General features: G+C 46.7%; 1 protein-coding gene across 1 annotated transcript in view; it reads left to right on the top strand.

The window, feature by feature from the left end:
* The window catches only part of JPH2 (junctophilin 2), a 77,967-nt gene that overhangs the window by 14,569 nt on the left and 38,605 nt on the right, over window positions 1-24,793 (top strand). Inside the window, exon 2 of the mRNA XM_033186470.1 lies at window positions 15,083-15,872. Within this exon, the coding sequence (XP_033042361.1) occupies window positions 15,083-15,872 (790 nt within the window). The remainder of the gene's footprint in view (window positions 1-15,082; window positions 15,873-24,793) is intronic.

The raw sequence follows: 24,793 nt of genomic DNA, 5'->3' as shown, positions 1-24,793 counted from the left end.
CACAGCGCCGGGCCTTTGTTTGTTTGTTGTATGGATAAAATTAACTTATTGGGACAATGGCATTGTAGTAGAGAAAGAGTTTAATCAATGTAGGGCTAGTCAAGTGGGAAGATGGGGGCTTATTATTTAAATTTGTGTCTCTGAAAGTTTGGAAGGTAGCGTTTTTTAAGGATAGGTTGGCGGGCAGGGGCTAGGGAGAGGGAAATGTTGATTGGTTGGATGAGGGATGAAATTATAGGAAGTTGAAGCTGGCTTTTATTGTACTGAGGCAGTTTTGGGGTGGGGGTTAGAGGACTGGTTGAATTAGTTTTTTGTTTTGAGTCACAGGTCTGGGTAGAATCGTCAGAATGTAAAAGTTCAAAAAATATTTGAAAGGGCAATTTTAGGTTTTGACAGTAGTGATGTTATCTAAAGGAGTCACTGGGGAGGTTACAAGTTCTGTAACCTCTGGCTATATTTCTCTGGAGTCATAATTTTATAAAGGCGGTTTTGGTCTCTGAGTCAAGAGGGGGTTAGTTTCAGGAAAGGACTGTTAACTGTTTTTGTCTCAAACTATTAGCTCAATTTTAGTTTGGTCTATGTCCAGGCATGAATGAAGACAGTTAGCTTGTGAGGTTAGAAGTAAGATGGAGTCAGTTATATCAGATTTTTTTACTGTTATAATATTTTTATGTCAGATTTTTTACTGTCATAATTTTTATAAAAGCTGTTTTAATCTCCAAGCTCCACTCCAGCTGTGACCTTCTCAGGACTGAAATATTCTCACTTACACTAGAACTGAGGTTATCTATGGCTGTGTTGCAGATTTGCAATAGAAACCTGAGCACTCATATTAAATATGGGTTATTGGGCCGGGCTTGGTGGCTCATGACTGTGATTGCAGCATTTTGGGAGGTTGAGGCAGGAGGATTGCTTGAGTCCAGGAGTTCAAGAGCAGTCTGGGCAACATAGTGAGACCACATCTCTGCAAAAAAATAAAATTAGCCAGGCGTGATGGCACGCACCTGTGGTCCGAGTTACTTGGGAGGCTGAGGTGAAAGAATCAGCCCAGGAGGTTGAAGCTGCAGTGAGCTGTGATTGTGCCACCGCACTCCAGCTTGGATTACAGAGTGAGACTCTGTCTTGAAACAAAACAAAACAAAACAAAAAGTATTTCTCTATACACACATACGGGTTACTAGAGCCGTGAGAGCTCAGGAACTTTGCAGTCATGGTGGGGGTATTTGCACAGTGGAAACTGACTAATGTTACACACTGAGGTTGGTTGGTTTGTTTTCCCTAAAGAGCTGGTTTGCTACTATGTCCTGACTATTGTACTAATACGAAATGCCCTTTTTTCCTTCTCACCCCAGTTTAGGGTGATCAGCCATCTCAACTTGCCTGAAACTGCCCAGTGTTAGCACTGAAAGTTCCACATCCTAGGAAACCTCTCAGACACAGGCAAACTGGGATGACTGGTCACCTTACAGTCTTTTCCCATCAAGTGAAGGGAGCCAACCTTTGTTGAGAGCCTGAGATCTCTGCTAGATAAACCATGTAATACAGCACCCTGCAGAGGAAACTTGCTATGCTCACTTTACTGAGAGGAGACAGACTCAGAGAGACCTTATTCAAAGCCTGTGCTTGTTAATGCATTGGACAGTATCTGCTGAATGTCTTCCATGTGTTAGTTGCTGCACGGAGTGCTAGGGATGCTGTGGTGGGCAAGGAAGACCTGTCCCTGCCTCCAAGTGCGTGTATCCTAACAGCAGAGACCGGCATCTGAATACAGTTCCTTAAATACAAAATGTGATACATATTTTGAAGGAAGAATAAAAGAGTTTATGGACTGATAACAGGGAAACCTGGTCTGGTCTGATAATCAGAGAAGGCTTCCTTGAGGAAGTGATGTTTGAGCTGAGATCTGCAGGATGAACAGGGATAAACTGAGTGACAGGGGAGGCCACACAGTCAGGCAGAAGGAAAGCAAATGCAAAGGCTTGGAGGTGAGACCTGAGCATGCTGTGTTCCAGAAAAGGCTGGAGCACAGACTCAGAGGGAGAGTGGGGTGGATGAGGCTGGAGAGATTGGCAAAGCCCAGATCTTGAGAGTTTTGTGGGCCACAGTGAGGAGCTTGAACTTCATCCTTCTGATAGACTCTGGTTATCCCTTCAGACACTCCTTAGGACACATTCCCCGAGCTGCCAGGAGTGTTAGCTGGTGACAGATCCTAGCTGGGTATTTCTCTCCAACAAAGGGAGCTGTCTCATTCACATCCAATGACTGTAATGACCTGGCCCCCCTGCTTTGATTTTGGGCAACTCTGAAGGGCTATCCCAGCTTAAATGCCCCTGGGATCAGTTGAAGATTCTGTTGCAGATGTTCAGCTTCTTACCCTGCCAAATCCTGCTTCCTTCCTTACACGTGCTCTTCCTGAGAGCACTCTCTGCTAAATCACCCACACATCATCTCAGCTTCAGAATCCCCAGTTCCCTAGGGATCCTGACCTGAGACAATCCTCAAGGCAATGGGAAGTTACTGCAGGGTTTTCAGAGGGGGAGTAAGCTGCTGAGATTTGCATCTTACAAAGAAGATGAGTGGCAGCAGCAAAGGGTCAGCTGAAGTGGGGGGCAGGGAGGATACTACTGTCATCATCAAGGGAGAAAAGGATGTGGCTTGAACTAGACAGATAGGGTGGAGACCAAGAGAGGTAGAAAAATTAAGGAGTAGCGCAGTGCGTCATCATGAGAAAGTCATTTAAATTCTTAGTTTCAGTTTTTCCAATTATAACATCGAAATGATGATGCCTATATCTGTTACAATACTTTCTTATCTATTTATTTTAACCATATATTAAGCAAAATTAAGGAGATATTCAGAGTCAGATCTATCTGTTTCTAAAGGGCATGTAATTTCCATTATTCTTTGCTACCTCCAAAGATGTCTTAGCCCTGACTTACTTTCTCTGGGATGCTGGGTCCATAGTCTTTATCAAGGTGGGTTAGAACCAAGCTGGGATGAGTCCCTTATACTCAGGAACATCTGTGTGGTGTCTGTGGCATGGGCATGCGTGCTGACCACAGTGAGCATTTCTGGTTCAGCTGGTCTGATCTTGGTATGCTTGGAGAAGAGCCCCTAACCCCCAGACTCTCTGATGCTCACTCTATATCTGCCACGCTCCATCTTAAACACTGTCTGAAATTTGTTGATGACACTTCTATGGGCCACCCAAATATCTTGTGCCAACATCTGGTACTATGTGAGAGGACTTGGAGAGGGATCAGGGATGGCTGGTAGACAAAACAGGCAAGATAAAGAAAAGAGAGCTGCCATGGGAAGTAAGAAGTGATAAATGTCTTGGGCAATGAGGATTTGGAGGAAGGAAGGTGGTTCACTGAAGGAGGTGGTTTGAAACTGGGCTGTGAAGGATTTGGGAAGACAAGGCTGGGAAAGTGACTTGGAACCAGGTCATGAAGGGACTGGACTATCAGGTAAGGACTTCCATAGGCAATGGAGCTAGTCCTCGTTCCTTTCTCTCCATCTCTGTTCAGTTCTCCAATGTGTTAGTCTGCTTTCTGTGACTTATAACAGAACACCTGAAACTGTGTAGTTGATAAGAAACAAAATGTATTTCCCAGAGTTCTGGAGGCTAGGCAGTCCAAAGTCAAGGGGTCATATCAGGAGAGGCCATTCTTACTGGTGGGGACTCTCTGCAGAGTCCCAAGGTGGCACAGGGTGCCATGTGATGAGGGGGCCAAATGTGCTAGCTCAGATCTCTCTTCCTCTTCTTATAAAGCCACCAGCCCCACTCCCATAACCAATTAAACCATGAATCCATGAGTGGATTAATCACCTCATAAAGGCCCCACCTCTCAATACCGCCACATTGAGAATTAAGTTTCAATATGAGTTTTTTTGGGGGGACAAACATTCAAGCCATAGCACCCAGAACTGATCTTCCAACCTCAGATAGTTCCCTAGAAATAGGAAGGTGTCGCTGGCCAGATGGGGTGGTGTTCTCAGTGTCCATTCTATATTTGGAGGCAGAATCCTGGTCTGGCCCATGTGTTTCTTTGATGTCTCAAACTGGATTCTGGATCTCCCAGCTCTTCCTTGGTGTCTTAGTCAATTTTGTGTTGCTATAAAAGAATACCTGAGGGCTGGGTGTGGTGGTTCATGCCTGTAATCCCAGCACTTTGGGAGTCCAAGGCAGGTGGATCACAAGGTCAGGAGTTCAAGACCAGCCTGGCCAATATAGCGAAACCCTGTCTCTACTAAAACTACAAAAAATTAGCTGGGCATGGTGGCAGGAACCTGCAGTCTCAGCTACTTGGGAGGCTGAGGCAGGAGAATTGCTTGAACCCAGGAGGCGGTGGTTGCAGTGAGCCAAGATCACGCTGCTGCATGCCAGCCTGGGCAACAAAGTGAGACTCCATCTCAGAAAAAAAAAAAAGAATACCCAAGGCTAGGTAATTTATAAAGAAAAATGTTTATTTGGCTAACGATTCTGGTGGCTGGAAAGTTCAAGGTGGAGCATCTACCTCTGATGAGGGCCTCAGGCTGCTTTCACTCATGGCAGAAGGTGAAGGGGAGCCGGTGTGTGCAGAGATCACATGGCAAGAGTGGAAGCAAGAGCGAGAGTGAAAAGGTGCCAGGCTCTTTGTAACAACCAGCTCTTGTGGGAATTAATAGAGTAGGAACTCACTCACTCCCAAGGGAGGGCATTAATCTATTCACGAGGGATCTGCCCCCATGACCCAAACACTTCCCATTAGTCCCCACCTCCTACACTGAGGATAACATTTCAACATGAAGTTTGGAGGAGACAAACATCTGAACCATAGCACTTACATTTCCGAAATGGTCATGCTTTCTTTAGAGCTGAGATTTGGGTGAGAATTTTGGAGCCTTTAACCTGTAAGGGAAGTTATCGTATTCTTAGAAGTGAAAACACTAGTCAGGACACTTGGCTGTAACTGCCAACAACTGCCACATTGCGTCATCATGAGCAAGTCATTAAAATTCTTAGTTTGACTTTTCCAGCTGTAAAATCAAAATGATGTTACCTGTATCCATTAAGATACTCTTTGGTTTACAGGTCACGGAAAACCCTAACTCCAAATGACTTAACCTAGCACTTTCTAATGGAAGTATAATATGAACTACAAATGCAATTTAAAAATTTTTAATAGTCATATTTTAAAAGGTGAAATTAATTTTAATAATGTTTTATTTAACTCATTGTCCACAATAATATCTTTTTTGTGTGTAACCAATATACAATCATTAATGAGACATTTTCCATTCTTTTGGTATGAATTTTTAAAAATTTAGTGTTCAATGACCACAGGTGGCTAGTGGCTACCATATTGGACAGCACAGACTTAAACAGTGAGGATACTTATTATTTCATATAATCAAAAATCCAGAGATAGAGGAGCCCCAGGATTGGTTAATTTGGAGGCTCAACAGCATCAACAAAGATCCAGCTTCCTGCCAGCTTTTTGCTCTGCCATCCACAGAGTATCAGCTTTCTTTTCAGCTAGCTCTCCTCATGGTCCCAAGGTGGCTGCCATGGCTCTGGGATCACCTCCAGATACGTTGACATCCAGCAGAAGAAGAGGCTGTGTTTCTCTGCATGTATCTTTTTATGAGAACAAAAAACTCTTTTCTGCCTCCCCTCCCAGCTGACTTTCCCTCAGTCTCAATGCTAGCTTTCACCACATACTCATGTATAATCCAGTCATTGGCAAGGAAGATCTGAGTCTGGCTTAGAGCAATCACAATTTACCCCTAGAGTTGGAGACAGTCTTACCCTTCTCTAAGTCTCATGGAGGAGAACTAGACACTGGAACAAAACTGAGGTCCTATCAGCAAAGAAATAGAGAATTGCTGTTGCCCAAAGTGGGTTCTGTGGAACACAAATCCTGGCAGATGCTCTGTGAACAGGATCTTCTGATTAAATAACATCTGCTTGGAGAGCCACAGTAGTCATGAGCACATTAAGGCTTCTGATAAATCCCATGGGAAGGAGACCTTTCATCTTATTTCACTTCGATTTTCTCAGACTTTCTTGACTTCAGAACTGTTCTTTATTCCCCCGTGATAAAACACATTAACACAAGTTTTGAGAAATACAGTTTTGGAGAACCTGCCTTAATGGATTATTAGTTTATAGAGCAGGGAAACTCTTCCACAGGATACATGCTCATACGCTGGCCTCTTTTGGATACAACTGAATAACCTGTACCAAACACGCCAGGAAAATTCCTGTAGACCAGGCAAAGATAGAGTACCCAGTGGCTCAGGTCGCAATCACCATTTCCCTGTAAAAGAATGAAAAGTACAGTTTCCTCCTTGCTCAACTCATCCAAACCTTGGATTCACACCCTATGAAAAAGTCTCACATAAAAGCGCATACTGAGGCCTTTGGCATATGGTGATTTGCTTATTTTCTCTCTTCTCTTCTCTTCTCTTCTCTTCTTTTTTGAGACGGAGTTTTGTTCTTGTTGCCCAGACTGGAGTGCAATGGTGCGATCTCAGCTCACCACAACCTCTGCCTCCTGGGTTCAAGCAATTCTCCTGCCTCAGCCTCCCGAGTAGCTGGGATTGCAGGCATGTGCCACCATCCCTAGCTAACTTTTGTATTTCTAATAGGGGCAGAGTTTCGCTATGTTAGCCAGGCTGGTCTCGAACTACTGGCTTCAAGTGATCTACCTGCTTCAGCCTCCCAAAATGCTGGGATTACAGCCGTGGGCCACCGTACCCAGATAAGGTAGCAGGTTTGACAGAAGGAATGGAGCATGATGGTTGATGGGAGGTTAGTAGGGAGAGTTTACAGCTCCCAACCCAGCCTGCACATTAGAATCATCTGGGTTACTTTAAAAAATATCCAATGTCCAGAGCAATTAAGTCATAATCTCTCTCCAGAAAAGGGGATCTTGTACTGTAGATATGGCTGCCAGAAATTATACTGAGGTATGTGTTTAGGAGCATGGAGGTGAATGAACAGATCCCAACATTTTCTGCCTCCTAAGGTCAGAAGCTCTGAGGCCTTCTCTGTGAGTCAGGGATGTGCCCCAGCCAGCAAAATCTGAGTATTCCAGAGCACAAACATGCTTTCTTACAAACAACTGGACCTGGGCAGAAAATTGGAGCTGGTCTCATTTTCTTCTTGAGCTCTCTCTGTCTTCTGTGGCTCCTTTTCATCTTTCATCTTTCCTTTCATCTTTTCAACAGATCCTTTCTGGGCAAAGACTCTGATCTGTCAAAAATCTAGGGTTTATTGAACACTTACTATACACTAGGCACTGAGCTAGCTGCCTCACACATAGTTCGTTTAATCTTCAACCCACCCTCCCCACTCCCTGCCACTCAAGACCTCTCATCTGGACTACTCTCGTGGCTGCATTTATTTCTGTGATTGGTTAATGAAATTTAGTCTATCCCTGGCACAAGACTCTAAGCCCCTTGCTGGCAGGGATCATGTCCACTTAGTTCACGACTGTATCCCAGCACCTAGCTAGAAGAATGCATGGTCTTCATCTAGCTTGTCAAATGCAAAGGGTTGTATGAACAACCAGATGAAGTAGGTATCATAATTTCCGTTTTACAGAAGGACAAACTGAGGCTCCATAAGCTTAAATAGTTTATGCATGTCTTAGAACTATTCAACGTCAGAGTTTAGATTTAAATCCCTGTTATTCTACACTCACCAGAAGAGCAGCTGCAAGAAGGCTGTATTTAGGTTTTATTAATTTCAGGAGTTCTGTCGGGGGGATAGGACCTTATTTTTGCCATGGTTATGGCCTTCACCAGGATTTTACATGTACACCAATAACTCCTAGGGCTTGAACTGCTGAATCTGGACTTGAACATCCTTGGCAGCCACTGCTGTCCACTACTGAGCACCTACTGCGTGCCGAGTCATGAGGGAAAAGAGATGGGTTTCCTGCCCCTCAAAAGACATAAGACTGTCATTCAGGAAAAGAGTCGAAAAATCATTGGACGCTTACCAAGGATTTCCTTGCGCCTGGGAACTGTGCTAGATGGCAGGATCTTAGCAAGAATAAGGTAGACAAAGCTTCCTCCCTCTTGGAAGTCAAAGACAAGCAGGGAAGGCTTACGGTGAACAAATGGCACCTGTGAAAAGTGCTAAGAAAAATGGATGACGTGATAACGTGTGGCTGTTTCTGGCAGCATTCAGGGAACGGGACTCAAGAAATCTTCCTGGATGAAGTCAGGTTTAAGCCAAAGCTTGAACTGTCAATAGAAGTTGGCCAGGGGAAGAAGGAAGAGAAGAGCACGTGAAAAAATGGGGAAAGCTTGTGCAAAGGCCCCAAGGTGGGAAGGCAAGTGTGAGTGGTGAGCAGTCCAAGATGAGGCAGGGGAGGTGGCAGGGGCAGCCCCTGCCAGGTTTTGTAGGCAGTTGGGGATCTTGGTCCTTTCCTTTGGGACAGTGGGAAGCCCTGCAGGGTTTACAAAGCTCAGTGAGGAGGCAGCCCAAAGGGTATTGGAGGAGCCCCTCCTTCTGCAGACGGCCCCCCTCAGCCAGGTGGCCATGGACAAGGGTCTCCCTCTCTCCCTCTGCAGATGCATTCTTCCTGTCCCCAAGAAGAACTGTCCTGTCTTGGAGAGATTCGGACTGGGGGTGGCCTCAGGAGTCGGTTTTTCCCCTTCGCAGGGCCCTGTCACTCCCAGCCTCCCCTGGGTGTCTGTGCCTCTTACCATTCGCTTGTAAGTTTCCTAATATAGCCTGACTGTTTCCTTCCCAACTGGTGGCCAAGAGCTGCTCTCCTGTTGCAATCTCAGTTTTTCTTGGGCTTAAAGGGACCACGTCAGCCCATCTCATGCCAAACTGAAGCTAAAGGTAGGTTGGTTGATTTAGTTTCATAAAGTTGTCCAACCCAGAGATTAGATGTCTTCTCTCTTTCTCCCAGTTTACCATCTTCTCTGCTCTCTGCCTGTTCACTTTCCCCTTTCATTTTTTTCTTATTTCTTCTGAGAAGTAGAGGAGCATAGCCAGACATGGATGTGAGTTTGGCTCTGGCATATTTAGGCCTTAGTTTTTTCTCATCTGTAAAACAGGAACCATAAAATACCTCCCCAGAGCTGTTATTTCCACAGAGCTTGTTTGCAGATGGACAAAACAGAAAGAAGAGAATAAACAGTGGTGGAATGCCTGCTGTTCATTTACTCATTCATCCATCCAACACATATTTACTGAGTACCTATTTGGCACAGTTCAAGGCACTGAGGATACCACCGTGAATAAAAAAAGAAAATAATCCTTGCCTTTAAGGAGCTCGCATGCCAGTGAGGGGGATGGTCAATAACACAAGAAGAAGCAAAATGTATGTTGCATTAGATATGCTCTAGGAAAAATAAAGCAAGGAAGGGAGATAGAAGACCTTGGGCAGGGGTTGAATCTTAAATAGGGTGGTCACGGGTGGCTTTGCTGAGAAGATGACATTTGAGTCATCTTGATGACTTGAAGATGGCAAGAGGGTGAACCATGTAGGTATCTGGAGGAAGGCCATTACAGGTAGAAGGAACAGCAATACCAAGGTCCTGAGGTGGCTCCATGGCTCCTGTGCGGCAGCAAAGCAGCCTTTGTGGCAAGAGTGGAGGGAGGGAAAGGGGAGGATGGGGGGAGAGGAGCACAGAGGAGTGACGCGGATGAAGTCAGGTAAGGCCTGTGGGTCACTAAGGACTTCAGCTTTTCTTCTGAGTGAGAAGAGAAAGTGCAGTGTTGTGATCTGACTTAACACATGTGAACAAAATCCCTCTGATTGCTGTGTTAGGGATGGATAGAGGGGCAAGCATGGAATCAGGAGACCAGTGTGGCAGTGACTATGAAAATCCAGGTGAGAGAGAACAGTGGCACAGACCACCATCTAGTCGAAGTGGAGGTGGTGAGAAGCGGCTGGATTCTGGATTCATTTGGAAAGTAGAGCTGACAACTCTCCTGATAGATATTTGCAGAATGCTATGCTGGGTTTGTTTGTTTGTTTGTTTTTCTGAAAAACTTCTTTACAATTTATTTATTTACATTACAAAACTCAACTTTATCAAGGTGTAACTTCCATAGGATAAAATGCATTTGAAATGTACAGGTGTGACAGATGTACACACTGGTGTAAACCATCAGCACAATCAAAATGCAGAACATTTGGCCAGGCGCAGTAGCTCACTCCTGCAATCCCAACACTTTGGGAGGCCGAGGTGGGTGGGTCACCTGAGGTCAGGAGTTTGAGACCAGCCTGGCCAACGTGGTGAAACCCCATCTCTACTAAAAATACAAAAATTAGCTGGGGATGGTGGCACATGCCTGTAATCCCAGCTACTCAGGAGGCTGAGGCAGGAGAATCACTTGGACCCAGGAGGCGGAAGTTGCAGTGAGCCGAGATCACACCCATTGCACTCCAGCCTGGGTGACAAGAGCAAAACTCCATCCCCCAACCTCCCTCACCCCCCAAAAAAGAAAAAAAGCTGCAGAATATTTCCATCAACTCAGAAAGTTTCCCTGTGCCCTTCTACATTTGACTCCTTCCACACCCAGTCCCTGGCAACCACAGATCCACTTTCTGGCACTATAGGTTTGGGTTTTTTTTGAGACTTTCATGTAACTGGAATCACACAGCTTTCATCTCTAGCTTTGTTCACTTAGCATGTTTTGGAGACCCATTCATGCGTTGTATGTAACAGTAGCCTGCTCTCTTTTCCTGCTGACTAGCACTTCACTGTGTTAGTTTATCCTTGTACTAGCTGATTGATATTTGAGTTGTTTCCATTTTTTGTTGTCTCATTTTTAATCCTCAAAAGACCCCTGGAAAGTGGATATTACTTTTCCATTTTCCAGATTTAAAAACTGAGAATCAAAAGAAGGAACTTGCCCAAGGTTCCCCAGCTTAGATGATATTCAAAGCCAGGTTGATTCCAGATTCCATTCTGTCCTCAGCCTCCATCCAATGGGATCATATGTGAATGAGCTTGGGAAATGCAACCTATTGGTTTCCCATTTATCCAACTTCCCAATTTTCATCTGCTATATCACATTCTCATATCTCTATTCATTGCACCTGCCACACAATCCCATTTCCCGCTTCCTTAGCTTAAGTTGGACCTTAGTTCAAACCCCAGTTCTGCTCCTTTCTCACTGTGTGACGTTGGGCAAATCACATAACTTCTCTGAACATCAGTCTACCTATGAAATAGAGATCATATTTGCCTCTTCCTCTATGAGATCATGCACAATGCTTTCTTCTCCATTTCTGTCTCTCTCCATTTCTCTTTAGCCCTTTTAGTGCTGATATTCCATGATCCTTGGTTTTTTGAGGCTGGTCATTGAAGGGAACAGAGCCCAGGTGTCTCTCCCTCCTGGCTGTTCTTTCTTGCTGTCCAGAGGGGCTGGAAGGACTAGAGACCTTCTCCAACAGAATAAACTGGAATTGATGGTGGTGAAGCCCAAGGATCAGTTGTTTTCTTTTTAAAGTTTCACTGGTGCTTCTAATGCACACCAGGATTAAAAGCCACGGGCTTGCAGCATACACTGTGGCATCAGACAGACTTAGGCTTGGATCCCATTTCCTTGGTCAAATTGCTTAACCTCTCATATCACCAGCATCCTCCTGGAAATGAGCATTATCGTGGAACCCACCTCACAGGACTGTCGAGAGGTTTAGTGAGCACTGTACATGATCCTTAATGGGGTTCTGGATCCTTAATGGGGGCTCTTCATGCAGAAGGGGCAGGATGGGATAGAAGTGGGATCTTGAGCTCAGTGTGCTGGGAGGGACCAGGCAGTGTGGAAGCATCTAGATGTGCCCTCCTTTGCCTCCAGAGTCACAGTGCAACAATTCCTAGAAGCTAAGCATCTCAGAGTTAGGTCAAGCCTTGGAGAGCTCTTCACCCAACACATCATTGACAGGCAGGCAATGGAGGCGTTAAGAAAGGAATTGCCAAGGTCACCCAAGGAGATGGAATTTTTGAACAGCTTTAGTCAGTCAGCTATTTTGCAGATTTTAACGGAGCCCCTGTGTGTACCAGGCACTGTTCCAGGTTCTGGAATCCATCCAAGAACAAAATAGAAAAAATCCCTGCCCTCATGGAGCTTCCATTTTAGCAGAGGGAGAAAAGCAATTAAGGTAATAAGTAGTCATATGGTATGTTAGAAGGTGATATGTGCTATGGGAAAAATAAGGAAAAGTAGATAAGTGAGCAGGGTGGTGGGGGTGCAGGCAGATTGCAATTTTGGAAGAAATGTTGTGGGTTCATAATAGATGTATATATGAAATATTTATGGGGTATATGAGATGTTTTGATAAAGGCACACAATGTGAAATAAGCAGATTGCAATTTTAAACAGGGTGGTGTATTCGTCAGGGTTCTCTAGATGGACAGATCTAATAGGAGTTTTATATATATATATATATATATATATATAATATATATAGGAAAGTTTGTTTTATTTATTTATTTATTTATTTTTTTGAGATGGAATCTCGCTCTGTTGCCCAGGCTGGAGTGCAGTGGCGCCATCTCAGCTCACTGCAAGCTCCACCTCCCGAGTTCACACCATTCTCCTGCCTCAGCCTGCAGAGTAGCTGGGACTACAGGTGCCCGCCACCACACCCAGCTAATTTTTTGTATTTTTAGTAGAGACGGGGTTTCACTGTCTTAGCCAGGATGGTCTCGCTCTCCTGACCTCGTGATCCACCCATTTCAGCCTCCCAAAGTGCGGGGATTACAGGTGTGAGCCACCACACCCGGCCAGAAAGTTTATTAGGGATTATTAACTCACACAATCACAAGGTACCACAATGGGCTGTCCACAAGCTGGGGAGCAAGGAAGCCAGTCTGAGTCCCAAAGCTGAAGAACTTGGAGTCCGATGTTCAAGGGCAGGAAGTATTCACCTTGGGAGGAAGATGTAGGCTGGGAGGCTAAGCCAGTCTAGCCTTTTCACATTTTTCTGCCTGCTTTATATTTGCTGGCAGCTGGTTAAAAGGTGCCTACCCAGATTAAGGGTGGGTCCACCCTCCCCAGCCCACTGACTCAAACGTTAATCTCCTTTGGCAACACCCTCACAGATACACCCAGGATCAATACTTTGCATCCTTCAATCCCATCAAGTTGACACTCAGTGTTAGCCATCACTGGGGGTCAAAGTAGGTCTCATTGAGCAAAGCCTTGAAGGATATCTGGAGGAAAAGAGTTCCAGGAAGAGGGAAGAGCAGTGCAACAGCAGGTCTGCTGGGGTGAGTTTAGGAGTGCCTTCCTTGGTTGTCTACTCAGCCATCTTGCTCCTGGACATTTATTAGGAGGAAGACCTTTTGGTTTTTGTTAACCAGGGAGAACATATCAGCTTGTATTTAAAACAAAGAAGCCTCAGAATTTCTGCCTTTGGTGCAGTGAACGTTATGTATCAGGTACTGTTCTACATGCTGGAGGTACAAAGATGAAGGCAGAGAACTGCCTTCCAGCAGCACTGCTGTGGGAGAGGAAGACCATAACTGTGGCCCAGGTGTGTGTGGGGTGAGTGAGGGGAGATGTGAGCTGGAGGTGGCTGTGTACTAGCTAAGGGAACACAAATTTCCAAGGTGACATCTGGAGCTACCGAGGGGAGGGTAAGGGATTGGGGATATATGGGGTCAGCGGGACATAAATGGCAGTTTAAAAACACTAGATGATGCAATCATTTAGAGAGAATAGGTTTTGGATGAGCCCTGGGAGAACCACATGTCAGGATGGGGGTGAAGGATGAAGTTATTTTGGCAGCTGTGTATCAGCCTGTCATACAACTCGGGTGACCTCACACGTGAGCACAATTTTGTAGAATCGCAGTATCACGCATACATCTTTGCTTTCAGAGTTTTTTAGAGACATTAACTCGTTTAAACATCAAAAAAACCCTAGGAGGTAAGAGGCAGTTATTACCTCTGGCAGATACGGAAGCTAAGGTACAGGGAGGTTAAGTCAGTTGCCCAAGGTCACATAGCTAGTAAGGGCAGAGACAGGAGGATCTGGACCCAGGGAGCCTGGCTCTGTAGTCTGTGCTCTGAACCACTACTCTCTGCTGCCTCTCCACGCACATAAGACTTGCATGGCTACTTACATAAAGCATCTCAATCCCAGGAGCTCACAGACTTGTGTACATGCAGGGCCTAAGTTGCTGACACCTTGTACACACCACTAGCCTTCCTCCAGATGGTTTCATATGGTCTCAGTGTCTCAGTTTCACTGAGGCCCATCACCTCACACACTCAACCTGGAGTGCTACGTATTACTTTGTTCTTTGGCATTCTGATAGCCTTGCACACTCAGAACCTCATACACATCCATAATGTCACCTCCATGAGATCTCAGGCACTCACCTCACTGTGCACACACTGCCCTGCAACACATGATTTGTGTGTGTGTGTGTGTGTGTGACAAGGTCTCAGTCTGTAGCCCAGGTTGGAGTGCAGTGGCACAATCATGGCTCACTGCAGCCTCAACCTCCAGGGCTCAGGTGATCCTCCCACCTCAGCCTCTCTAGTAACTGGGACCACAGGTGCATGCCACCACGCCTGGCTAATGTTTTTGTAGAGAGAGGTTTCACCATGTTGCCCAGGCTGGTCTTGAACTCCTGAGCTCAAGCAATCTACCCCTCTCTGCCTCCCAAAGTGCTGGGATTACAGGCGTGAGCCACCTTCCCCCGCCTCATGATCTTATATCATCAAAAGACACCGATATGCATACCCACAAGTGTCTTGTACACACGATCTTGCACAAATACACACACAAGCCCATGCTCTCCAGCATTCACACTACCATGTGAACTCACTGGCTTATCCGTTCACGACTTGTGACCCTGCCATGTTCCCACCAACATAAATATTCCCACCATCGTGCAAGCTCCTCCTGGCTCACCCACTCGTGTTATTGCACACTCTAGCAGACTCAAACACTCATAGCACTGTGCACTCTGACCCTCAGACGGCTGTGCGCCTCTCTCTGGGTCCCACCCCGCCTTCCCCACTCCTGCCCTTGCCCTCCCAGGCCACCGTGCACATGCGGGGATCCATCGTTCCGGCTACTGACGCGCCCTCTCCTCGCCTGCAGGGACGTACCAAGGCCAGTTCACCAATGGCATGCGCCACGGCTACGGAGTGCGCCAGAGCGTGCCCTACGGGATGGCCGTGGTGGTGCGCTCGCCGCTGCGCACGTCGCTGTCGTCCCTGCGCAGCGAGCACAGCAACGGCACGGTGGCCCCGGACTCGCCCGCCTCGCCGGCCTCCGACGGCCCCACGCTGCCCTCGCCCGCGATCCCGCGCGGCGGCTTCGCGCTCAGCCTCCTGGCCAATGCCGAGACGGCTGCGCGGGCGTCCAAGGGCGGCGGCCTCTTCCAGCGGGGCGCTCTGCTGGGCAAGCTGCGGCGCGCAGAGTCGCGCACGTCCCTGGGCAGCCAGCGCAGCCGTGTCAGCTTCCTTAAGAGCGACCTCAGCTCGGGCGCCAGCGACGCCGCGTCCACCGCCAGCCTGGGAGAGGCCGCCGAGGGCGCCGACGAGGCCGCACCCTTCGAGGCCGACATCGACGCCACCACCACCGAAACCTACATGGGCGAGTGGAAGAACGACAAGCGCTCGGGCTTCGGCGTAAGCGAACGCTCCAGCGGCCTCCGCTACGAGGGCGAGTGGCTAGACAACCTGCGCCACGGCTATGGCTGCACCACGCTGCCCGACGGCCACCGCGAGGAGGGCAAGTACCGCCACAACGTGCTGGTCAAGGGCACCAAGCGCCGCATGCTGCAGCTCAAGAGCAGTAAGGTCCGCCAGAAAGTGGAGCACAGTGTGGAGGGCGCCCAGCGCGCCGCTGCCATCGCGCGCCAGAAGGCCGAGATTGCTGCCTCCAGGTAGGACAGCGGTGGGGGTGGGGAGGGGTCGCCTCCCGTCGGGGAAGGGGGTCTTGGGGCAGGGCAACCTAGGAAGCCCTGTCTCCAAGCCTGATTCTGCTTCTTTTACCCCCATCACCTTCAGGGGGTTAATTGGAGGCGCTTCTGGAGCTGGTGGCTCCTGTTCACTCGCCCATCCATCTATCCATCCATCCATCACTCAACTACACCCAGCCCCTCCGCTGACTTAACCCTACCACTCACCCAACCTTTCTAATATCCACCTGAACAACCATCTCTCCAGTTATCCACTCCATTCCCCTACCCATTCTACTTCCTGTTTACCCAGCCAGTCATCCAGTCATCCATCTATCCATACAACCTTGCAGTCAACCACCTAGACATTCACCCAATTCCTTCATTGACTAACTTCTCTAACACTCACTGAACAACCCCTCCACCCACACAACCACCTCCAGTCCCACATCACACCTGAACATCCACCTGAACAACAGCTTAACATCTACCTAAACAACCACCCATTCACTCAAAAATTTACTCTCCTATTCCATCCAACCTACCCAATTTTTCATCCTTTTACCTACTCAACCAGCTAATCACCCATCCATCCATTAACTCAGCCACCCATCCAACTACCCAGATGCCCATTCAAACGTATCTGTCCCCTCACCCACCAATCACCTGCATTCACTCAGCTGCTTCCAGCCCCCCGGCCACCCATCTTAACATCCAGCCACTCATCCATTCACTCAAGTACTTCCATTTATCCACCCAGCGACACTTTTATCCATTAGAACAACCTCCACTCCTGCCCATCCACCCGGTCATCCAACCATCCAGCCAGCCACCTCTATCACTCAACCAAACTTCTATTTATTCAACTCCCCCCACCTATCCATCTACCCATGCATCCATCCACCCTCCCATCTACTAAACACCCATCCTATCATTTACATTCAAACCCCTTAAGTCTTCTCATTGTACTTCAGATAAAGTTCTAATGTTGTCTCCAAACATTTATGGCACCTACTAGGTACAAGACAATTTTAAGTGGTTCACAAATACTGACTCGCTCAGTCCCTTTAACAACCTTATGATAGGTACTATGTCTATTTCTGTTTTGCAGATGAGCTAAGTGAAGCTCAGAGAGATAAGGTGACTTGTCCAAAATCACCCAGTTAGTGAGTGACCTTTTATAATCAGGTTCCCACCCTCCTACCCAGCCTTATTTCTTATCATTCTTTCCCTGAGCCTGGATATTTCTCCCCTCTATGCTAGTTCTTCCTTCTTTAGTTCCTCCTGCCACAGAGATTTTGTTCATACTGGTTCCTTTGCCACCCACTTAACCTCTACTCCTCCTTCAGAGCTCAGGTCAAGCCCGACTCCCTTAGAGAGCTGATGAGGTCCATCGCCAGCTGCCGTTCTGTCCTTAGAGTGCATCACAGATGCAGCTTTACATGACTTACATGATTTGTTTTTAACCCACCGCTTAAATAGGATTCTGTATGTGCCAGTCACTGTTCTGAGGTCTTTACCTATATTAACTCATTTAATCTTACAAGGTCCTGGAGAGGTAGATACTATTCTTATTCTCATTTTGCAAATCTGGAGTGAGCTGCAGGGACAGCAGCAGTGTGATCTGGCAGGAGGGTGGTAAAAGGCACTCACCTGTCCTGGAACTGTAGCAGTCCTCCTGGGGATGTAAATGGCCTGGGCCGGAGACTGGGCACATGGTCTTCAGAGTTAAGCAGGCCTAGGGCCAAATCCTGGCCCTGCCATTTTTTAGCTTATTGACCTGGGCGGATCAGTGGCCTGTCTGAGTGTCAGTTTCTCCATCTGTGGCACCACCATTTCTTAGTTGTATGTCATTGGCCAGATCCATTTTCTTCTCTAATCTCAATGATCTCATCTATAAAGACAAGTTGGTCTAAAGGTTGGGAAAGACAGTACAGGTCAGGTGGCTCACAATCCTCTTGTGAGGTGAGTTCCCTGGGAAGCAGACTTTGAGATGAAGATTAACATGCAGGAAATGTATAGGGAGCACTCTCAGGATCAACACTGTGGGGAGGGGAAGTAGGCCAGACTGGTCGGCGGGAGACACTGGGTTGCAATGCAGTCTCAACAAAGCCTCAGCCAACCGTAAGGGATGCTCTGCAGTGGAGATGACCTTCAAAGTCATCCCAAGTTGGGATGAGGGAGCTGTATCTTTTATACTCTCCACATTTGTAGGCAGGCTACCCTCCAGAAGGAGGCTTGACTGGGGCTGGACAGCTCTCTTCAGCCAAGGGCAATCCCTGGAGAGGGCTGACAGCTGGCAACTCTGAGTAGCTGGGAGTGGGAAAAATAAGTCCGTCAGTCCTGAAGGGGAGTCTGGGTAGCCCATCACAGTCACCACTACAGTGCTGGACACCAGACATGGCTTCATAAATATGACTCATCATTGTCATCATACAATGAATTCATTTTACAGATGTGGAAACTGAGGCCCAGGGAACGAATATAACATGTCCAAGACTATTTGGCAAGCAAGTAGGAGTACCCAGGCGTCAGCCTCTAGCTTTCTGATTCAAAAACTTTAACTAGCACGTCTTGCTAATGCTAAACTTTGTAACCTTCACACTGCTATAAAGGTGTGAGCAGTTGGCATCACTAAAAGGGACAGAAGGTATGGGCGATTTTCTGAAAACTTCCTGGTTAGAGGTGACTATAGTTTGAATGTTTATCCCCTCCAAAACTCATGTTGAAATTTAATTGTCATTGTAACATTAAGATGTGGGACTTTCGAGAGGTGATTAGTTCTGAGACTAATCTTTGAGAGGTGATTCATCCTCATGAGTGGGATTAAATCCCTTATAAAAGGGTGATTTTGACCCCTTTTTGTCTATTGGCACTCCCACCTTCTGCTGTGTGAGGATCCAGCCTTCCTCCCCTCTGGAGAATGTAGTGTGCAGGGTGCCATCTTAGAGGAAGATAATGGCCTCACCAGACACTGAACCCACTGGTGCCTTGACCTTAGAATTCCCCTACAAATGACCCAGTCCCAGGTATCCTGTTAAAGTGGCACAAATGGTCTAAGACGGGCAGGACCAGGCTTATGACCAGGTGCTCATATAATTTATTGTCTAAATCTGAACACTTCTATGAGTAAAAGGGAGCGCTTTTTAAAAATAAAACTTTCAGGTGGGAATAATTTTAGATTTACAGAAAAGTTCCAAAAAGAATACAAAGAGTTCCCATACACTCTACCCATTTTCCCCTATTGTTAACTTCTTACGTTATCATAATACATTTGTCAAAACCAACACGGCACATTCCTCTTCACTGAACTCCAGACTCTGTTTGCATTTCACTAGTTTTTCCATGAATGTCTTCTTCCTGCTTCAGGATTTCATGAAGGATCATACACTGCATTTAGTTGTCAGGTCTCCTTGGTTCCCTTTGGTCTGTGATAGTTTCTCATTCTTTGCCTTTTTTGTGTGTCCTTGACAGTTTGTTGTTGTTGTTGTTTGAGGCAGGATCTCACTGTGTTGCCCAGGCTGTAGTGCAGTGGCGCCATCTTGGGTCGCTGCAACCTCTGCCTCCTGGGTTCAAGCGATTCTTGTGCCTCAGTCACCAAAGTAGCTGGGACCACAGGTGTGCGCCACCACACCTGGCTAATTTTTGTATTTTTAATAGAGACGGGGTTTTGCCATGTTGGCCAGGCGGTTCTCAAACTCCTGGCCTCCAGTGATCCTCCCGCTTTGGCCTCCCAAAGTGCTCGTATTACAGGTGTGAGCCAGCATGCCCAGCCCAACAGTTTTGAGGAGTACTGGTGAGATAGTTTGTAGAGTGTCCCTCAATTTGGGTTTGTCTGATATGTTTCTCATAAACTGAAGATGTTAACTTTGATCACTTGGCTAAGGTGGGTCGGCCAGGTTTCTCTGATTTACAGTTACTATTTCCTCTTTTCCCACTCCATCCTTTGGAATTCAGACACTCAGTGCAGCCCATACTCAAGAGGGAGAAGGGTCTAGAATTCAGCTAAACCTTTTGGAGGGGGAAATATCTACCTATGTTATTTAAAATTCTTCTGTATGGAAGATTTGCTCCTTCTTCCAAAGGGAACATTTTAAATGATTACACTAAATGTATCTGGTTATGACAAGTGTAAGCCCAGACTGTCCTGGGCCACCCTGGGCCACTTAGGCAGAGCACAGCAGGAAGGAGCTTAGGTTCTTGATTCAGAAGGCCATGAATTGGAACCCCAGCTCTTCTGAAGAGCTGTGTGACCTTGCCCAAGCTGCTTTACCACTCTGACCCTGGGATCCTCTTTCCTCAGAGTGGTTAGAAGGAGTAGGTGAGCTAATGCCTGTAAAATGCTTGGCACAGGGCTGCCAGCAGTAAAGACAATCATTGATATGATCTAACAACATTTGATTTTAAAGGTGAGGAAGTGGAAGTTTGGGGAGAAGGAGGGACACCCCCTTATTTTCCTTGCCCTCCTGGTCCTTCCTGCCAATGCCTTGCCCCTGCATGTGGAGGTTTCCAGCTCCCACCAAGAAGGCTGCAAGGCCCACAGCCAGGAAGTGAGCTGGGGACTGAGAAGTTGGGATCCAGCCTCTTGCATGCAGTGCTGCTGTGGGATTGGATTCATTGTGTGTCTGAGGCAGGAGTCCTGCGTGCCCATGGAGATGTTGCCATGGGTGGGGGTGGCTGCCTGGATGGGTTTCAAGCTCAGACTGAATTTCCAATTAAGGGAATTTTGGGGTCAGGAGGAAAAGCAGGATTGTGGCCATCTTCCTCAGGGAGTCTCCCCATCCCTACGGCTTAGTGAGTAATCTGGCTATGGAGAGACAGAAAGCATCCCCAGCAGCCACAGCCTCTTCACACCCAGGCAGGCCCGGGCTTTCTCTCCACTGTGGCTTCCAGCTCCTCCCTCCGGGCTTATGTGGAACTTGTCAGCCCAGAGGCTACAATCAGAACATTTTTCCTAAGAGAAGGGAGAAAGATGAGACAGCTCTTTCCTGTAAAATGAGCTATGGATTGAAAAAGATTCTTGACCTGGGCTGTCCAGTATGGTAGTCACTCGCCACCCATGGCTACTGGGCACTTGGAATGTGGCTGGTCCAAATGGAGATGTGCTGTAAATGTGAAACATCCTGGATTTCAAATACTTAGCATGAAAAGAATGTAAAGTAACCTATTAATGATTTTTAAAATACTGGTTACATATTGAAATGGTTACATTTCAGATAGATCAGGTTTGACAAAATACATTATTAAAATTAATTGCACTGTTTCTTTTTACTTTTTTGAATGTGGCCACTAGAACATTTAAAATTATATATGTGATACATGTTATATTTTTATCGAACAGTGTTGCTGTAGACCCATTCAGGGCCCTCAGAGTAGTCCCAAGCCTGTCACTGAGCAGTTGGGGAGACTGAGGTGCAGAAAAGGATCTAGATATACTCAAAGCCACAAAGTGGTCGAGAGGGAACTAGATTTATGTCTTCTGATTTTGTAGCTAAGAACTCTTTTGTGATACCTTTTAAGGTCATAGATACTGGATTGTGGAGGGAAGCTGGTATGTTCGGGGAGGCGCCTAAAGTTTTCAGGTTGTCATGCCAACACCCTGATAAATTCCTGTTTTCTGGAAGGAGCACAGGGAGTGTGAAGAGTAAGGCTTAGACTCAGCCCCTTAGACCTCAAATTTCTAATTTCTAAAAGACCCACCTCGAAGAGTTTTCACAAGGTTAAAGCAGAGCCTCTATACGAAGGTTGTATACACACGTCACAGGGCTGACAAGTAGGAAGTAGCCTGTAAGCATCAGCTGCCATTGCTATTGCCTGGTCTTGCTGTTGTACCCCCGTGGCAGAGGTAGGGCATGGCCCGGAGTTCTCAGTTGTCCTAGGGTGTGAGGTTTGGAGCATCTCAGGTTTTGTACCAGGGTAGCATCTGTCTGTCTTCTATCCCCTCAGCCCCTGACCTCCATCTTCTCCCCATGCTGGCTCTGGAAAATCCGAAGCTGATCATAGCTGAGAGTTGGTTTTTTGAGTTGCTGGGAGCTGAATTTCTCTGGTGAGCAGGAACCTATGTGGTCCATGGGCAGTGGCATTGGATGGACCTAGGTTTGAATCTGGCTTCAGCCTCTTATAAATTGTGTGACCTTAGGCAAGTTACCTCATCCCTCTGGGCTCACTTTCCTCTTTAATCAAATGGGAATTATATTACCTCCTCCCTGAAAGTAGTGCTGCAGAGAGTAAAAGAAATGGCTCATGTAAAGGGCTGGTGCTTGGAAAGCATGCAAGGAAGTGTAAGCTGTTATTATCAATCCTGTATCATTCTGCACTGACCGAAGAATGAAATTGCCCCAAGGGAAGGCCCTGTCTTCTCTCTCGGTCCCTACAATGGTGCTTCCCAAATGTTCATCTTCTGCCCAGTCCCAGTTTTTGTTACATTCACACACCATCTCTACTTACTGTCTTAATCTTCATCTTCGAATCAACTTATTTAAAAAATACATAAGTACATTTATTGAAAAGGAAGACTTTCTAATCACTGTTGAAAATGTGAAATCAATATCACGGGAAGTTCTGAAAACAGAACAATGCTATTCAAGTTCCAGGTCAAGCTACTGATGTCCAAGGGCACTTAGCCTAAAGTTTGTCTTCTTTTTGATTAAAAGAGAAATTGGCAAGAGATTGACTGGTATGAAAGAGCCATAGGCACCTACGGAGGCCTTTTCCTTAACTAATGAGCAAAATGGATCTGGTGTCACTTCAGGCTGTGACTCTGCACGGCCGACACTCATTTCCACACCATGGGGACACAGGTCACCGGAGGGGAGAGGGCCTGACACTGGACTAGGTCTCAGGGAGGGTCTTGCTAATTGCCCATCTTTGAGTCTGCTTATTTAATTTTTATTTAATATACATTCATCTACTCCTTATTTCTGGGAGCCGGGCATGATTTTAAGTACCTTACATGTGTTAACTTTTTATTCCCCCTTTTTTTGTGGAGAACAAGGTCTTGCTATATTGCCCGGGCAGGTCTCAAACTCTTGGGCTCAAGCTATCCTCCCGCCTTAGCCTCCCTAAGAGCTGGGATTACAGGTGTGAGCTACCGTGCCTAATGGGGATATATTAATTTATTTAATCCTTAAAACAACGCTGCAAGGAAGGTACTGTTATTATCATTTTACAGATGAAAAAACTGAGGCACAGACAGGTTAAGTTTCTCAAACAGGTTGCACAGCTGAGTCATGGCAGAGCTGGGAGTTGAAGCCAGGTGACCTGGTTCTAGAATGCTCTTAACCACGATCTGACCTTCAGTTGATTTTCCTTCACAAACTCTAATAAGCACTTACCCTGTGCCAGCTTGTGCCAGGGCGCTAGGCACCCAGTGGTGAATCAGTGTGGGCAGCGTCCTCTGGGGACTCCCATGTTGAGGGCGAAGCCACGCAGGGATTGGACAGTCGGTGGTGGAGGAGAGGAAGGAAGGAGCTGAAATTGATGGGGTCCAACGGAAAGAGCAACTAGCAATCCCAAAGGAAGTCTGGAAAAGCCCCCTGCAGGGGCCACCTCTGGTTGGGAGTCTGCCAGGTGGAAAAGAGAGAAAGAAAGGTTGTTCCAGGTAGAGGAACTAGCATGTGCAAAGAAATGAAGGTAGGAATGTGCATAGTGTATTTTGGGAGCAATGAGTCATCCAGAATGCTGGAGTGGGTGGGGAAAGATTAGAGATGAGGCCGAGAAGGCAGCCTAGGGCCAGGTTAGGACGGGCTTTGAATGCCTGGTGGAGTGAGAGTCTGACGTTACAAGCTAAAAGGTTCCAGGGGCCAGGCAGGCCGCAGGCTTGTGTCTTACTGACTAGAGGGTGGTGGGACCATGGGAGCCAGGTCTCCTCGGTCTCTGCAAGCCTCCTTGGGTAGAGCTGCCCCTTCCTAGCTAATGGCTGCCCTGGAGAAACATGAATTCAATCTTAGCACAACTCTTGATTTTTCTTTCTTTTTGTTTTTTTTTTTTTTTGAGACAGAGTCTTGCTGTGTCACCCAGGCTGGAATGCAATGGCATGATCTTGGCTCACTGCAACCTCTGCCTCCCAGGTTCAAGCGATTCTTCTGCCTCAGCTTCCTGAGTAGCTGGGATTACAGGCATGTGCCACCATGCCCCGCTAATTTTTGTATTTTTAGTAGAGGAGGAGTTTCTCCATTTTGGTCAGGCTGGTCTTGAACCCCTGACCTCAGGTGATCCATATTCCTCAACCTCCCACAGTGCTGGGATTACAGGCATGAGCCACTGTGCCCAGCCAACTCTTGATTTTCCAAGACAAACTAGATGTTTGCATTTTGTTATAAAAATTTCCGTTTTTGACTTTTTATTATGGGAAAATATGAAGCATATATATAAATAGAGAGATACAGTGAACACGCATGTACCCATTAACTGGATTTAATAATTGTTAGTAATTTTTCCATATTTACTTTATCTTTTTGTTTTGTTTTGTTTTAGAGATAGGGTCTCACTTTGTTGCCCAGGCTGGAGTGCAATGTTGTCATGTCAGCTCACTGCAGCCTCCACCACCCAGGCTCAAGTGATCCTCCCACCTCACCCTCCCAAGTGGGACTACAGGTGCATGCCACTACAACTGGCTAATTTTAAAAAAATTTTTATTTGTAAAGATGAGGTCTCACTATGTTGCCCAGGCTGGTCTTGAACTCTTGGCCTCAAGTGATCCACCCACCTAGGCCTCCCAAAGTGCTAGGATTACAGGCATGAACCACCACCCCTGGCCTGTATTTGTCTTTTTGTTGTTATTCATTGACTAGACTCTCAATTCTGTTCCAATGATCTGTATACATTCATCCTTATGCCAGAGGCTGGTCTTGATTACTGTAGCTTTGTACTAAGTTTCGAAGTTGGGAAATGTGAGTCCTCTAACT

This window comes from Trachypithecus francoisi, unplaced genomic scaffold, assembly GCF_009764315.1.
Source record: "Trachypithecus francoisi isolate TF-2019V2 unplaced genomic scaffold, Tfra_2.0 Lachesis_group21, whole genome shotgun sequence".
Lineage (NCBI taxonomy): Eukaryota > Metazoa > Chordata > Mammalia > Primates > Cercopithecidae > Trachypithecus > Trachypithecus francoisi.
This window is presented reverse-complemented; position numbering and strand designations above follow the sequence as displayed.